Source organism: Clinocottus analis, unplaced genomic scaffold, assembly GCF_023055335.1.
Source record: "Clinocottus analis isolate CAN_PGR_092001 unplaced genomic scaffold, fCliAna1.0.p SCAF_12, whole genome shotgun sequence".
NCBI classification, from domain to species: domain Eukaryota; kingdom Metazoa; phylum Chordata; class Actinopteri; order Perciformes; family Cottidae; genus Clinocottus; species Clinocottus analis.
In genome coordinates this window covers 20,330,096-20,347,624 of record NW_027175843.1, presented here as the reverse complement: position 1 = coordinate 20,347,624, position 17,529 = coordinate 20,330,096, and the positions used below count along the sequence as shown (strand labels likewise).

At 44.0% G+C, this 17,529-nt stretch overlaps 3 protein-coding genes across 3 annotated transcripts; 1 reads left to right on the top strand and 2 right to left on the bottom strand.

Moving 5' to 3' along the window:
- Nucleotides 1–1,430: 1,430 nt before the first annotated feature.
- On the top strand, nt 1,431–2,568 carry LOC137783254 (trace amine-associated receptor 13c-like). The gene is made up of 2 exons (XM_068573053.1): nt 1,431–1,603; nt 1,749–2,568. Exons 1-2 carry the CDS (start codon nt 1,431–1,433, stop codon nt 2,566–2,568), a joined length of 993 nt encoding a protein of 330 aa, XP_068429154.1.
- A 7,726-nt stretch (nt 2,569–10,294) lies between these two features.
- On the bottom strand, nt 10,295–11,364 carry LOC137783219 (trace amine-associated receptor 13c-like). The gene is made up of 2 exons (XM_068573018.1): nt 11,192–11,364; nt 10,295–11,111 (listed from the first exon to the last, which is right to left on the bottom strand). Exons 1-2 carry the CDS (start codon nt 11,362–11,364, stop codon nt 10,295–10,297), a joined length of 990 nt encoding a protein of 329 aa, XP_068429119.1.
- Nucleotides 11,365–16,344: 4,980 nt separating this feature from the next.
- LOC137783148 (trace amine-associated receptor 13c-like) lies at nt 16,345–17,414 on the bottom strand. The gene is made up of 2 exons (XM_068572937.1): nt 17,242–17,414; nt 16,345–17,161 (listed from the first exon to the last, which is right to left on the bottom strand). The coding sequence occupies exons 1-2, from the start codon at nt 17,412–17,414 to the stop codon at nt 16,345–16,347; spliced, it is 990 nt and encodes a 329-aa protein (XP_068429038.1).
- Between the last annotated feature and the right edge of the window lie 115 nt (nt 17,415–17,529).

Below are 17,529 nucleotides of genomic sequence, written 5' to 3'. Positions count from 1 at the left end.
AAATGGGGTATGTTTCAAAGATTGCGGCGGAGGGGGTCAGGGATGCGAATTCGTGCGGCCATGAGGCTGAGAAACCACTTTTTGCCGTTAAGGCCGCGGAAGCCGGTGAGGAGCTGGATGTCTTCTGGTTTGGTGATGTAGACGTCATAGAGGAAGAAGATGCCGTTCCAGGAGGAGAGGAAGTGGTGCCATAATTTGAGCTCAGTTTGGCATGCTTGGTCGAGTTTGACCTGTGCGTGGAGATTTGCGACGGAGGCGGTGACGGAGAGGAGATATCACAGGAAGGATCGACCCTGGGGAATGATGCCTATGCCTGAGTTAAGGTGGCGTAGTAATGGTGGTGGAGTTAAGTTGGCCTAGCACTGACAGAAGTTGGCACTTGGTGCATTTTGGAGCCAGTTGAAAGTTTGAAATGAGTAAGGAGATGCGGTTGATTTTCTCGGGAGGTAAGGATACTTAAAACAGAACTGAGTCTAGGTTGATGCCGAGGAATTTTAAGGACGTGGTGGGACCTGCAGTTTTCTCAGCGGAAAGAGGTACTCCAAGTTCTTGAAAGGGTATGAAGGCCGAGTGCTGTAGGGGAGGAGGACGATGTGACTGTAAGTAAGTCATCCAGAAGCTGGATGATGTACAGGAGTTTGTGAACATTTATCAAGATCCAGCAGAGTGCTTCTGCTGAACAGTCAAAGATTTTGGGCTGCTCCTGCACCAAAAGGTCAGGCAGGCTGCTGCGCCGGCGGGGTTGGATGAGATTAGGTAAAACGGTTTGGCGGTGAGCAGTTTCCTCGGGATGTGAGGGTTACATGTGGATGGGAGGATGAGCTGGCCTACAAGCCGAGCATGAAGGGTTGGGTGCCAATCATGTTGTCTTTTGTTACCAATTTTGTTACTACTACTGCCTAGGCCACACTGCACGACTTAAGCACTAGATTTGAAGTCGCAAACACAACTAGCACTTCCACGCGGTGCTTCAGCGTTATGCGTGAACTGTTTGAAGATGAGGCTCGCCTGAGCATCATAGACTTATTCCACATGTCTAGCATGCTGAATATCTGAACAGGTCGGGGAGGTGAGAACTACACACACTTGATTTGTCGCATCACCAAAGGCAAAGTTAGTAGCCTTCTGGTCTTTTGACCAAGATCTTGTCCTGGTCACAACTGTCCTAAAAAGGCAACTTTTCCTGCGTTATGTACTTTGCGGTTCCCCGTTGCAGAGCATGATGAAAGTTGTAAGTGTTGAGAAAAACATGGCAACAAGAGCAGGAGGAGGTAAATACAAGGAAAAGCCAATGAAGATACATGAAACAGTCAAGGGGGAAGTTCAGTCACGCCCACTGAAAGAAAGTTTTCACCAGAGTAAAAGGAGGAGGGACGTTGATGAAGACAAGAGATTAATCAGATGTATGACGAGCTCAGCAGCATCTGAGAATGAAAACCCTTGAAGAAGCTGAACTTTGCTTTCCACAACTCCTCAACTCCTCCTGCAGGAAGGCCACGCGTCCTCACTCTGTGTCTATGCTCACTGACATTGTACTGATCTCCATCTCTCTGCTCACTGTGACTCTCAACCTGCTGGTCATCATCTCCATCTCCCACTTCAGGTATTCATATGTTTTATCGATTTATAATGCTCATGGATTGAGACATTTCAGGGACATATGTTTTGTGTTTCAGTCATTGCTTTTGTCTCTGATCACAATTGATGCTACTAATAATGATCAGGATGTTGTTCTCTTATCTCTCCAGGCAGCTTCACACGTCCACCAACCTCCTCCTCTTTTCTCTTGCAACGTCAGATTTCTTTGTGGGCTTTATCATGATCATTCACAGTATGCTAAAATATCGCTGCTGGTTGCTCGATGAACTCATCATATGTGTTCTGTTTCAGTCTCTAACAAACATCATAGCCTCTGCCTCAGTAGGAACCATGGTGCTCATATCAGTTGACAGATATGTGGCTATTTGTGAGCCTCTACAATATCCCAACAAAGTCACACAAAAAAGAGTTCAAGTCTGTGTTTGTCTGTGTTGGATAGGTTCTGCTTTCATTAACAGTCTGCTGCTGAAGAATAACCTGGAACAACCAGGCAGGTATAATTCCTGCATTGGAGAGTGTGTTGTTGTTATTAACTACATTGCTGGACTTGCAGATCTTTTTTTGGCCTTCATTGGTCCTGTCACTGTCATCATAGTTCTGTACATGAGAGTGTTTGTGGTGGCTGTGTCTCAGGCTCGTGCCATGCGGTCTCATGTTGCAGCTTTCTCTCTCAAGTGTTCAGTGACTGTAACTGCTAAAAGATCTGAAATGAAAGCAGCCAGAGCTCTTGGTGTTGTTATTGTTGTGTTTATAGTGTGCATCTGCCCTTTATATTGTGTTTTGCTCACAGGCCAGGAAGCCTCACTTAGTGACACATCTGCTTTCTTTGTAACATGTCTGTTTGATTTCAACTCCTGCCTTAACCCTGTGATTTATGCCTTTTTTTACCCCTGGTTTAGAAAAGCCATCAAGCTCATTGTTACTCTTAAGATACTGCAGCCTGGCTCATGTCAGACCAACATGCTGTAGAGACACTGTATGGTGGATGAAATTACACAGAAACATGTTCTTGGTCACCTTTTATTCATGAATTGATGTGAAAGTCTTGGTACATTAACCTTTGTGTGAACACTTTTACATTCACATCATATGTGTGTCTTTACATTGTGTACTGTTTCACAGTGAAGCAACTTTGGAAACTACTACTACTCTAGAAGAACTGTTGCCTGGTTCCTGTGTAAAAATGAGTTGATGGACTATTATAGAAAAGCTGTTTTCTTTTTGGGTTCCAACATGTCTTTAGTTACGCTGCTTAACTCTGCAGCTAAAGACCTTAATGCAACTCTCTCTCTTTGCTGTTTGAAGGAGGAACCTGCCAGCATCCTTTAAAGGGCCCTTTCACAGATTTTACAAATGGTCTGCAAACATGTTTTAATTTGAAGATATTTTTATTGATCATATCTATCAGATAGTTGAGAAACTGATCAGCAACTGTACTTCTGCTCAGTTTGGTTTGTTCATGCAGTGTGAGATGCATTTAAATCTTTTCCCTCACGCAGGTTTACAAGATCACTTCAGTGTACCTTGATTTTGAAAAACAAAGACGTAAATGAACGAGTGTAATGCTGTTTGTTTGGTTTATCTGTTATATGAAAGGTCTCACTCAATGTCAGGAAATAATCAGCAGGTGAAAAATTACCTACTTTACAGGCTTGAAAGAAACATTTTTCAATGAGGGACACCTCCTCAAGTGGCCTGTTGTGTTTTATTTTATACAAACAATAGCATTGTTTATCTAAAATGCAAGTTTGTAAATTCTGACAACTTCTGAAGTCAGGAGAGAACAAAAATACTGTCTGTCTTCAGGTCCTATGTATTTTATGAATAAGTATCCTGATTATGTGCTTTAAATGTGAGTTGGGGGTAATGTTACACAACACTCTTCATCCCACAGCTCATCCCTCCATCACAGACACACACAGATGCATTGACGCCGTCTCTTTTCTCTGTCACACTCTTATCTGCACATCTCTTTATTGTAAGTGTAGTGTTGGGTATGTTTCCTCTGCTTGGCTGATATAACGAACCTTAACAACCCTCTCTCTCCACAAGTATCAGTCACATTTGGAAATTATTTTTGCGTGGTTCTCCCCGGAAAACTATTTTTGTATTTTATTTCTTTGGTTACACAATGAGCTCAAAGCTCAATAACGCTGTTAGTCACATTAACGCATTAGTTTAGTTAATGTGTCATGCTGTCATCCATGAGAATCAAGGTAAATAATGCAATTAATGATTCAATCTTTAATCTGAAAATACTCTGTCCATTGTGTGTACCTTTCTCTGTCACTTGTCTCTTTCATACTCAAATAAAACATGTTTACTAATATTATACACTCCTTGTCTGTTTCATCTTTGTGCTTGAGTTTGACTAAATTATACACATTTGTCTTGAACAGTAAATAGACATAAGTAAAGTGTGTGTTTTCAAAAACATATTCATGTTATATTAATGTTATTGTGGTGGAAATGAATGTTTAGTGTCCTTATGAGAAAACAGTACTTTTAGCAGCTTAGTCTTTTAATACAGGATAAGATATAAAAGATTATAACAAGTTTACACGTCATCAATCATGAGCCATAGTACAGACATAAATCATGGTACATTCAGCTGAATGGGACAGAGGGTTCTCTCTCCGGGTGTAGTCGTAATCGATCGCTTTAGAGTTGTGTAAAAGAATGTAAACCATGGACAAGTCAGAGACACAAGTGTCCAGTGAACACATCTGGCAAAAAGCATAGCTCCCAAGCTATATAATTACTCAGAGTGCATTGGATTCATTTTTCCCCGACAGTTATTACCCTAAAATTATGCTCTGTGTTTGTTTTGTTTAATTGAGCATATAATTTCCACCGTATAATTTAAATAACGTGTGTATGTCAGTAGCAATCACAGGGTTTATCCTAAAACATTATCTCACGCCTTTTAATGATTGATTTAATACAAGATGGAAAGATAAGTTACAAGAAAAGTTATTCATCTATTTGTCCTGCTGTGGGGAAATGTACAGTACTTTAAAGAAACTCGTTGAAGTGCAAACAACAGACATATAAACGTTTTTAAAATGTGATATAAATGCTAAAAAGTAAAAATTAAAGAATTTAAAAGTAAAGAATTTACAATAACTGAATATTACATATACAGATAAAATAAATGCACAGTATATTCATAATGCACAGGTTGAAGTGTTCTTGTGGTCTACTGGGAGCGCTGCTGGTTGTGCAGCCTGACAGCAACAGGAAGGAAGGACTTGTGGTACTTCTCCTTCACACGCAGGGAATGAATCAGCCGGTGGCTGAAGGAGCTGTGCACAGCTGCCAAAGTGTCCTGCACGGAGTGGGAGGTGTTGTCCATCAGGGATGAGAGCTTAGCCATCATCCTCCGGTCTCCCACCACCTCCACCGTGGACCACTACATAAAAGATGGGTGATGCCACCACAGAGTGAAAGAAGGTCCTCGGGAGTGCTGCCTGCAGCCCAAAAGACTTCACGAACAAGGACCACGCTACTCGTAACTGGCGTTCTTGAATGATTTATTTGGAACCTGTTCAAGGTCTAGGGCTGATGGATGAAGGGTGATGGATGAGGGGTAAGGGATGCGGGTTGGGATTGAAGCATGCGGGGTGAGGGATGGGATGACAGCTCTGCAGGTCAGAGTCCCCAAAAGACAGCTTCATCAGACAGGTGCCGGTGAGCGTTCCTAATGGCGTTCAGGTTGGAGCGGACATAAGAGAGGTACGTGTGTGAAGACCAGCGGTAAAGCAGTTTGATGATGTGGTCAGAGACTCCCTGGCTGGACACGGTGGAGGCGGTGCCGATGCAGAAGGAATGGCCCGAGTACGATTCCGGGAGTATTTCGGATCTCGATAGGATCAGGCGTAGGTGAAGGTAAAACAAGGCTTGTGTGGCCTCCTTTCCGGTCTCCGTTGTGAAGAGGGGGTCTTGTCCAGACTTTTGGCCGGTCGATGTAAGGTTTAGGTAGTCGTGGATGGGCTTGTATGGCTGAGGAACAAGTCCAGACAGAAGAGGTGGATGAGTTGGGGCGGACCGTGTTGGTTGATCTTGCTGTGCTTGAGAAGATAGATGATGGTATTGGGAGGAAAGACTGAGATGTCAGACATGGTTGTGTGTCGCAACGGCTGGTGGTCGGCACCTGGGGCGGTGAACTCCGAGCAGCGCAGGAAGCCGAAGAAGGTGAGCAGGAACATGGACTCTAGTGTTTTGTCGGTGAATCGGGACATGTACCCCGAACGCAGCTTATGGATGCAGCGGGCGAGGAGATCCCACGTGAGGGGCAGGCGATGAGGTGCGGGGCGCGGTTCAGTTCGGCCTTGCTCAGGCCTTTGAGTAACATCGTTACGAGAGAGTGGGTCGAAGCTGGACACCGAGCCCCTAAGGCCAGTTTTGTGAGGAAGTTGATGCCACTTATGTAGGTCCGTATGGTGGAGGATTTCATTCTGAGGGTATATGTGTGAGCAATGAAGTGTGTGAGGGTGAGGACATCGAGTGGCAGGAATGGCAGCCGAGAGGAGGCATGGAAGTCTTTAAAGCTGTTCCATTCGGTGAGGTATGATGAGAGGGTACTAGGGGCGAGGCTGTTGAGGATGGCAGAGGCTAACTGTGCCCGTTGCGGGTTTAGTTGAAGATTGCGGCTGAAAACGGAGATACCGGGGTTGGCCGTGGGTCCGAGGCTGGTGCTCATTGCCTGAACTTCTGAAATGAGAAACGTGAAAGTGAATCAGCGACTGAATTTTTGTGGCCTGGAATGTGGGCGGCTCGGCTAATGAACTGGTGCCGGGCCAAGACTCGGGTAAGTCTCCTTATGAACGACATTATGTTGAGACAGCGCGATTGTCCTTTGTTGATGAAGTCTACTGCTGCGCTGTTGTCGGAGTAGATGGTTATGGTCTTTTTGGACCATTTGTGCCCCAAAAGGACGAGTTCTATGACAATGGAAAACGTTTCAAAGATTGCGGAGGAGGGGGTAAGGGATGCGAATTCGTGTGACCATGAGGCTGAGAAACCACTTGTTGCCGTTAAGGCAACAAGTGGCAAAGTTAGTAGCCTTCTGGTCTTTTGACCAAGATCTTGTCCTGCTCACAACTGTCCTAAAAAGGCAACTTTTCCTGCGTTGTTATGTACTTTGCGGTTCCCCGTTGCAGAGCATGATGAAAGTTGTAAGTGTTGAGAAAAACATGGCAACAAGAGCAGGAGGAGGTAAAATACAAGGAAAAGCCAATGAAGATACATGAAACAGTCAAGGGGGAAGTTCAGTCACTCCCACTAAAGGAAAGTTTTCACCAGAGTAAAAGGAGGAGGGACGTTGATGAAGACAAGAGATTAATCAGATGTATGACGAGCTCAGCAGCATCTGAGAATGAAAACCCTTGAAGAAGCTGAACTTTGCTTTCCAGAACTCCTCAACTCCTCCTGCAGGAAGATCACGCGTCCTCACTCTGTGTCTATGCTCACTGACATTATACTGTCCTCCAACTCTGTAGCTAAAGACCTTAATGCAACTCTCTCTCTTTCCTGTTAGAAGGAGGAACCTGCCAGCATCCTTTAAAGGGCCCTTTCACAGATTTTACAAATGGTCTGCAAACATGTTTTAATTTGAAGATATTTTTATTGATCATATCTATCAGATAGTTGAGAAACTGTGATCAGCAACTGTACTTCTGCTCAGTTTGGTTTGTTCATGCAGCGTGAGGTGCATTTAAATCTTTTCTCTCACGCAGGTTTACAAGGTCACGTCAATGTAAATCTTGAAAACTTCTGAAATCAGGAGAGAACCAAAAATACTGTCTGTCTTCAGGTCCTATGTATTTTAAGAATAAGTATCCTGATTATGTGCATTGGGGGTAATGTTACACAACACTCTTCATCCCACAGCTCATCCCTCCATCACAGACACACACAGATGCATTGACGCCGTCTCTTTTCTCCGTCACACTCTTATCTGCACATCTCTTTATTGTAAGTGTAGTGTTGGTTATGTTTCCTCTGCTTGGCTGATATAACGAACCTTAACAACCCTCTCTCTCCACAAGTATCAGTCCCATTGGCAAATTATTTTGCGTTGTTCTCACCGGAAAACTATTTTTGTATTTTATTTCCTTGGTTACACAATGAACCCTAGTCGATGGATACTTGGAATTCAGCGCCACAATCAAGCCGCGAAAAAACTAAACAGTGAAATGTCAAAATTCATGTTGAATTAAATCCAAGATCAACTCTCTCTGACTGATGTGAAGCCTCTAGCTGTTTTCATGTTGTCTAATGAGGATTGGTCCATTTTTAACATTCCGATCCAAAGGTGACTTTTTTTTGTTGACCATGATTTGAATGATAACATTGTCATGGAAATACATATTGGAAGACAATCATGCGGTTCTGACATGTGCTTTGCTGAAAGCGTTTGGCGCCATGACAGAAAAACTGTGGAAACCAGGCTGGTGAAGAGTGAAAACAGGCCGGAGGAGAGTGAAACCAGCGAGGGAGATTTTTAAAAGAAGCGGAGGCCGGATGGCTCCATGGCGTAAGTCAGGCGGTGGAGGTATGTGGCGGTATGTGGCGGTATGTGGCGTTAGGGGCGTTGTTATGTTCAGCTGCAGAGAGGTGTTGTTGTGAGTGACTCGGGGGACAGGTGCCGGAGGTGAGGCCTAATTGCTGTCAGCTGAGGCTGATTGCTCGCCCCAATATAAAGAGCTGTAGGAAAGACGTCAGGGAGACAGGAGGCGACTGCCACCAGACGGTTTGAGGTGGTGCAAATAAAGACCATTATCAACCAAATATCTGGAGTGCTGAGTTATTGTGCAGGGTGGGGGAAACTCACCCAGCTAACCGTACCTTGTTACACTCTTTTTTTTTTTTAAATGGGTTTCGGAAATCGTGCCAGAGGTAATTTTGTCGCACTCGTCAAAAGTGCCGCAGTATAAATATAAGGGAACAATTTGTTTCGGTTAATTATTTCATAGTCCATCTGCCACCCCTGGTACTCTAGATTGGTTGGACAGTCTGATTTTCAACTTTTTTTTAAAGTTTCATCTCGGCGTCCTGGTACTTTTTTACTTTTTTTACTTCTTTTTTTTCCCTTCTGGTCGGCAGGGAGGTCCTCAAGTCTGAGTGCCGGTCTTGGTCCTTAGGGGGTCCACATTATTCAGACTAACCCAGCCAGGTCTCACTAAGTCCGGGTACAGGTCTTGGTCCTGTCGGGAGGTCCACATCACTCAGAATTACCCAGCCAAGGCCCACCAAGTCCGGGTACAGGTCTTGGTTCACATTACTCCGAGTGACCCAGCCAAGTCCGGTGCACCAAGGTCTGGGGAGGGAATTTGACCTGATTGACCTGATTGACCTTTCACAACCGCCTCACACAGAGCCCTGAAATTGGCTTGATGGCGTGCCACAAGACCCCCAGAGAGACGGTGGAGCTTCACTTGGGTCGTCTGACCCTTCTTGGGGTCTGGAAAGTGGCGCAAAGATTTTTGACCTTTTTTGACTTTTCGCTATCCCTTGACGTGGAGCAAAATCACAAGCTTCACAGCCTTCTACAGGCCCGCATAAGAGTGTTTAAAAAGCCTCTGAGAGCCAGGCACACAACATTTAAACTTTGTTTAGTCTCATTTAGAGACTCATATTCGGCCTAGGGGCGTTTCCCTAGCCCCTCTTCCCTCATAATGTTTTAGGATAAACCGTGACACTGGCATAATTTTAGGGTAATAACTGTCGGGGAAAAATGAGTCCTATGCACTCTGAGTAATTATATAGCTTGGGAGCTATGCTTTTTGCCAGATGTGTTCACTGGACACTTGTGTCTCTGACTTGTCCATGGTTTACATTCTTTTACACAACTCTAAAGCGATCGATTACGACTACACCCGGAGAGAGAACCCTCTGTCCCATTCAGCTGAATGTACCATGATTTATGTCTGTACTATGGCTCATGATTGATGACGTGTAAACTTGTTATAATCTTTTATATCTTATCCTGTAATAAAGTATTAAAAGACTAAGCTGCTAAAAGTACTGTTTTCTTATAAGGACACTAAATATTCATTTTCACTACAATAACATTAATATTACATGAATATGTTTTTGAAACACACACTTTACTTATGTTTATTTACTGTTCAAGACAAATGTGTATAATTTAGTCAAACTCAAGCACAAAAATGAAATAGACAAAGAGTATATAATATTAGTATACATGTTTTATTTTATTTACAGAGTCACAGATCACAGTTTCACAACTACCTGATAGATATGATAAATGAAAAGAACTTCAAATTCAAACATATTTGCAGACCATTTGCTAAATCTGTGAAAGGGTCCTTTAAAGGATGCTGGCAGGTTCCTCCTTCAAACAGCAAAGAGAGAGAGTTGCATTAAGGTCTTTAGCTACAGAGTTAAGCAGCGTAACTAAAGACATGTTGGAACCCAAAAAGAAAACATCTTTTCTATAATCAGTCCATCAACTCATTTTTACACAGGAACCAGGCAACAGTTCTTCTAGAGTAGTAGTAGTTTTCAAAGTTGCTTCACTGTGAAACAGTACACAATGTAAAGACACACATATAATGTGAATGTAAAAGTGTTCACACAAAGGTTAATGTAAATGACTTTCACATCCATTCATGAATAAAAGGTGACCAAGAACATGTTTCTGTGTAATTTCATCCACCATGCAGTGTCTCTACAGCATGTTGGTCTGACATGAGCCAGGCTGCAGTATCTTAAGAGTAACAATGAGCTTGATGGCTTTTCTAAACCAGGGGTAAAAAAAGGCATAAATCACAGGGTTAAGACAGGAGTTGAAATCAAACAGACATGTTACAAAGAAAGCAGATGTGTCACTAAGTGAGGCTTCCTGGCCTGTGAGCAAAACGCAATATAAAGGGCAGATGCACACTAGAAACACAACAATAATAACACCAAGAGCTCTGGCTGCTTTCATTTCAGATCTTTTAGCAGTTACAGTCACTGAACACTTGAGAGAGAAAGCTGCAACATGAGACCGCATGGCACGAGCCTGAGACACAGCCACCACAAACACTCTCATGTACAGAACTATGATGACAGTGACAGGACCAATGAAGGCCAAAAAAAGATCTGCAACTCCTGCAATGTAGTTAATGACAACAACACACTCTCCAATGCAGGAATTATACCTGCCTGGTTGTTCCAGGTTATTCTTCAGCAGCAGACTGTTAATGAAAGCAGAACCTATCCAACACAGACAAACACAGACTCGAACTCTTTTTTGTGTGACTTTGTTGGGATATTGTAGAGGCTCACAAATAGCCACATATCTGTCAACTGATATGAGCACTATGCTTCCTATTGAGGCAGAAGTAATAATATAGCCCAGAACATTATACAGAATACACATGAGGTCACCAAACAACCAGCAGCGGTCTTTTAGCATACTGTTAAAGAACATGATGAAGCCCACAAGGAAATCTGAGATCGCAAGAGAGAGGAGGAGGAAGTTAGTGGATGTGTGAAGCTGCCTGGAGAGATAAGAGAACAACAATAACCATGTATTTCTGTCCAGATACCAATTTAATAAATCGATAACACATATGAATACCTGAAGTGGGAGATGGAGATGATGACCAGCAGGTTGAGAGTCACAGTGAGCAGAGAGATGGAGGACAGTATAATGTCAGTGAGCATAGACACAGAGTGAGGACGCGTGATCTTCCTGCAGGAGGAGTTGAGGAGTTCTGGAAAGCAAAGTTCAGCTTCTTCAAGGGTTTTCATTCTCAGATGCTGCTGAGCTCGTCATACATCTGATTAATCTCTTGTCTTCATCAACGTCCCTCCTCCTTTTACTCTGGTGAAAACTTTCCTTTAGTGGGAGTGACTAAACTTCCCCCTTAACTGTTTCATGTATCTTCATTGGCTTTTCCTTGTATTTACCTCCTCCTGCTCTTGTTGCCATGTTTTTCTCAACACTTACAACTTTCATCATGCTCTGCAACAGGGAACCGCAAAGTACATAACGCAGGAAAAGTTGCCTTTTTAAGACAGTTTTGACCAGGACAAGATCTTGGTCAAAAGACCAGAAGGCTACTAACTTTGCCTTTGGTGATGCGACAAATCAAGTGTGTGTGGTTCTCACCTCCCCGACCTGTTCAGATATTCAGCATGCTAGACATGTGGAATAAGTCTATGATGCTCAGGCGAGCCTCATCTTCAAACAGTTCACGCATAACGCTGAAGCACCGCGTGGAAGTGCTAGTTGTGTTCGCGAATTCAAATCTAGTGCTTAAGTCGTGCAGTGTGGCCTAGGTAGTAGTTGAAAGCCTGGTGTCTCATACAGATGCTAAAGTCTGCATTGGTATCAGATGCTGAGGGACACTGACCAAGAATCTGTATTCAATAAATTGGGGGTGAGAACGGCTTTGTTCCCTCATTGTCTTTTTCTGTGATTTTGCCGTAACTTGGTTTGTCTAATGACTCGTCTCTCCAAGCCGAGTCTGGAGGTTCTGTTTGTTTTTTAAGTCCGCCGGCATACTTCCTGCGTGGTGCCGTCTGTGCTTCTGGCCTCTTTTTCTATGTCCTGTGCTGCTCCACCTATCAGAGCCAACAGAATCACATCATCTGCATAGAGCCGAATACTCCCTCGCGGCACCTTGAGATCTTATCTATGAAAACCACGAACAGAACTGATAACGAAAGACAACATGGTTGGCACCCAACCCTTCATGCTCGGCTTGTAGGCCAGCTCATCCTCCCATCCACATGTAACCCTCACATCCCGATGAAACTGCTCACCGCCTTCAGCCCCATCGAGCTAAAACAGCTCCCCCCCACCGGTCCAAGGATCTCACACGGACCGAATTCGCGCATGCGTTCTAATTGTACCGAGACGACATCTGCATCTCCAACCCCGACCGCAGGCCCGAGCTAGACAACTATCTCACCTTAATTTTCGACTTGGCCATTCATTTTGGCAGCAACGGGTTCTACACCTACCACAATCTGTTTGCCTCTGAATCCGCCGGTCGCATGCGGCAATTCAACCAGGGCACGTACGGGGTCGCACTGGACACCAGAGATAAATTGCAGAGTCTACGCAGCTTGATGTTCCCTCACCTGTGAGCTAACCACCTCACCTAACCTCATTTAACCTCGCCGTCTACAGCATTCTGCCTGACCTTTGGGTGCAGGAGCAGCCAAAAAAATCTTCTACTGTTTAGCAGGAGGACTCTGCTGGATCTTGATAAATGTTCACAAACTCCTGTACATCGTCCACCTCCTCCTGGACAACTTACTTACAGTCACATACATCATCCTCGTCCCCTACAGCACTCGGCCTTCATACCCTGACCTCCGCGTTTCAAGAACTCGGAGTACCTCTTTCCGCCGAGAAAACTGCAGGTCCCACCACGTCCTTAAAATTCCTTGGCATCAACCTAGACTCAGTTCTGTTTTAAGTATCCTTACCTACCGGGAAAATCAACCGCATCTCCTTACTCATTTCAAACTTTCACCTGGCTCCGAAATGCACCAAGTGCCAACTTCTGTCAGTGCTAGGCCACCTTAACTCCACCACCTTTACTACGCCACCTTAACTAAGGCATAGGCATCATTCCCCAGGGTCGATCCTTCCTGTGATATCTCCTCTCCGTCACCGCCTCCGTCGCAAATCTCCACGCACAGGTCAATCTCGACCAAGCATGCCAAACTGAGCTCAAATTACGGCACCACTTCCTCTCCTCCTGGAACGGCATCTTCTTTTTCTATGACGACTACATTACCAAACCGGAAGACATCCAGCTCCTCACCGGCTTCGGCAGTCTTAACAGCAAAAAGTGGTTTCTCAGCCTCATGGCCACAAGAATTCGCATCCCTGACCCCCTCCTCCGCAATCTTCAAAACATACCCCATTGTCATAGCAGCTGTCCTTTTGTCGGCACAAATACTCCAAAAAGACCATAACCATCTACTCCGACAACAGCGCAGCAGTAGACTTCATCAACAAAGGACAATCGCGCTGTCTCAACATGTCGTTCATAAGGAGACTTACCCGAGTCTTGGCCCGGCACCAGTTCATTAGCCGAGCCGCCCACATTCCAGGCCACAAAAATTCAGTCGCCGATTCACTTTCGCGTTTCAGAAGTTCAGGCGATTAGCACCACCCTCGGACCGACGGCCAACCCCTGTCCCTCCGTTTTCAGCCGCAATCTTCAACTAAACCCGCAACCGGCACAGTTAGCCTCTGCCATCCTCAACAGCCTCGCCCCTAGTACCCTCTCATCATACCTCACCGAATGGAACAGCTTTAAAGACTTCCATGCCTCCTCTCGGCTGCCATTCCTGCCACTCGACGTCCTCACCCTCACACAATTCATTACTCACACATATACCCTCAGAATGAAATCCTCCACCATACGGACCTACATAAGTGGCATCAACTTCCTCACAAAACTGGCCTTAGGGGCTCCGTGTCCAGCTTTGTCCCACTCTCTCATAGCAATGTTACTCAAAGGCCTCAATCATGTCTGACATCTTCGTCTTTCCTCCCAATACCATCATCTATCTTATCAAGCACAGCAAGAACAACCAACATGGTCCGCCCCAACTCATCCACTGCTTCCATCTGGACTGGTTCCTCAGCTATAAAAGCCCATCCACGACTACCTAAACCTTACATCGACCGGCCAAAAGTCTGGACAAGACCCCCTCTTCACAACGGAGACCGGAAAGGAGGCCACACAAGCCTTGTTTTACCTTCAACTACGCCTGATCCTATCGAGATCCGAAATACTCCCGGAATCGTACTCGGGCCATTCCTTCTGCATCGGCACCGCCTCCACCGTGTCCAGCCAGGGAGTCTCTGACCACATCATCAAACTGCTTTACCGCTGGTCTTCACACGCATACCTCTCTTATGTCCGCTCCAACCTGAACGCCATTAGGAACGCTCACCGGCACCTGTCTGATGAAGCTGTCTTTTGGGGACTTTGATCTGCAGAGCTGTCATCCCATCCCTCACCCCGCATGCTTCAATCCCAACCCGCATCCCTTACCCCTCATCCATCACCCTTCATCCATCACCCTTAGACCTTGAACAGGTTCCAAATAAATCATTCAAGAACGCCAGTTACGAGTAGCATGGTCCTTGTTCGTGAAGTCTTTTGGGCTGCAGGCAGCACTCCTGAGGACCTTCTTTCACTCTGTGGTGGCATCACCCATCTTTTATGTAGTGGTCCACGGTGGAGGTGGTGGGAGACCGGAGGATGATGGCTAAGCTCTCATCCCTGATGGACAACACCTCCCACTCCGTGCAGGACACTCTGGCAGCTGTGCACAGCTCCTTCAGCCACCGGCTGATTCATTCCCTGCGTGTGAAGGAGAAGTACCACAAGTCCTTCCTTCCCGTTGCTGTCAGGCTGCACAACCAGCGGCGCTCCCAGTAGACCACAAGAACACTTCAACCTGTGCATTATGAATACACTGTGCATTTATTCTATCTGTATATATACTATTCAGTTATTGTAAATTCTTTACTGTTTTTATTACTGTTTCTACTGATTATCATTCATATCACTTGTTTTCCCATTACACAGCAGGACTCGTACATGAATAACTTTTCTTGTATCTTATCTTTTCATCTCGTTTTAAATCGATCAGCAAACGTTGTGAGATAATGATTTTGGATAAACCCTGTGATTGCTACTGACATATACTTGTGTTTTGGGTTATACATGGGAAATTATATGCTCAATTAAACAAAACAAACAAAGAATAATTTTAGTGTAATAACTGTCGGGGAAAAATGAGTCCTATGCACTTTGAGTAATTATATAGCTTGGGAGCTATGCTTTTTGCCAGATGTGTTTACTGGACACTTGTGTCTCTGACTTGTCCATGGTTTACATTCTTTTACACAACTCTAAAGCGATCGATTACGACTACACCCGGAGAGAGAACCCTCTGTCCCATTCAACTGAATGTACCATGATTTATGTCTGTACTATGGCTCATGATTGATGACGTGTAAACTTGTTATAATCTTTTATATCTTATCCTGTAATAAAGTATTAAAAGACTAAGCTGCTAAAAGTACTGTTTTCTTATAAGGACACTAAATATTCATTTTCACTACAATAACATTAATATTACATGAATATGTTTTTGAAACACACACTTTACTTATGTTTATTTACTGTTCAAGACAAATGTGTATAATTTAGTCAAACTCAAGCACAAAAATGAAATAGACAAGGAGTGTATAATATTAGTAAACATATTTTATTTACAGAGTCAGAGATCAGTTTCTCAACTATCTGATAGATATGATCAATGAAAATATTTTCAAATTAAAACATGTTTGCAGACCATTTGTTAAATCTGTGAAAGGGCCCTTTAAAGGATGCTGGCAGGTTCCTCCTTCTAACAGCAAAGAGAGAGAGTTGCATTAAGGTCTTTAGCTACAGAGTTAAGCAGCGTAACTAAAGACATGTTGGAACCCAAAAAGAAAACAGCTTTTCTATAATAGTCCATCAACTCATTTGTACACAGAAACCAGGCAACAGTTCTTCTAGAGTAGTAGTAGTTTTCAAAGTTGCTTCACTGTTGCATTGAAACAGTACAAAATGTAAAGACACACATATGATGTGAATGTAAAAGTGTTCACACAAAGGTTAATGTACCAAGACTTTCACATTGATTAATGAATAAAAGGTGACCAAGAACATGTTTCTGTGTAATTTCATCCACCATGCAGTGTGTCTACAGCATGTTGGTCTGACATGAGCCAGGCTGCAGTATCTTAAGAGTAACAATGAGCTTGATGGATTTTCTAAACCAGGGGTAAAAAAAGGCATAGATCACAGGGTTAAGACAGGAGTTGAAATCAAACAGAAATGTTACAAAGAAAGCAGACGTCTCACTAAGTGAGGCTTCCTGGCCTGTGAATGCAACACAATAATATGGGCAGATGCACACTAGAAACACAACAATAATAACACCAAGAGCTCTGGCTGCTTTCATTTCAGATCTTTTAGCAGTTACAGTCACTGAACACTTGAGAGAGAAAGCTGCAACATGAGACCGCATGGCACGAGCCTGAGACACAGCCACCACAAACACTCTCATGTACAGAACTATGATGACAGTGACAGGACCAATGAAGGCCAAAAAAAGATCTGCAACTCCTGCAATGTAGTTAATAACAACAACACACTCTCCAATGCAGGAATTATACCTGCCTGGTTGTTCCAGGTTATTCTTCAGCAGCAGACTGTTAATGAAAGCAGAACATATCCAACACAGACAAACACAGACTTGAACTCTTTTTTGTGTGACTTTGTTGGGATATTGTAGAGGCTCACAAATAGCCACATATCTGTCAACTGATATGAGCACTATGCTTCCTATTGAGGCAGAGGTAATAATATAGCCCAGAACATTATACAGAATACACATGAGGTCACCGAGCAACCAGCAGCGGTCTTTTAGCATACTGTTAAAGAACATGATGAAGCCCACAAGGAAATCTGAGATTGCAAGAGAGAGGAGGAGGAAGTTAGTGGATGTGTGAAGCTGCCTGGAGAGATAAGAGAACAACAATAACCATGTATTTCTGTCCAGATACCAATTTAATAAATCGATAAAACATATGAATACCTGAAGTGGGAGATGGAGATGATGACCAGCAGGTTGAGAGTCACAGTGAGCAGAGAGATGGAGATCAGTACAATGTCAGTGAGCATAGACACAGAGTGAGGACGCGTGATCTTCCTGCAGGAGGAGTTGAGGAGTTCTGGAAAGCAAAGTTCAGCTTCTTCAAGGGTTTTCATTCTCAGATGCTGCTGAGCTCGTCATACATCTGATTAATCTCGTCTTCATCAACGTCCCTCCTCCTTTTACTCTGGTGAAAACTTTCCTTTAGTGGGAGTGACTGAACTTCCCCCT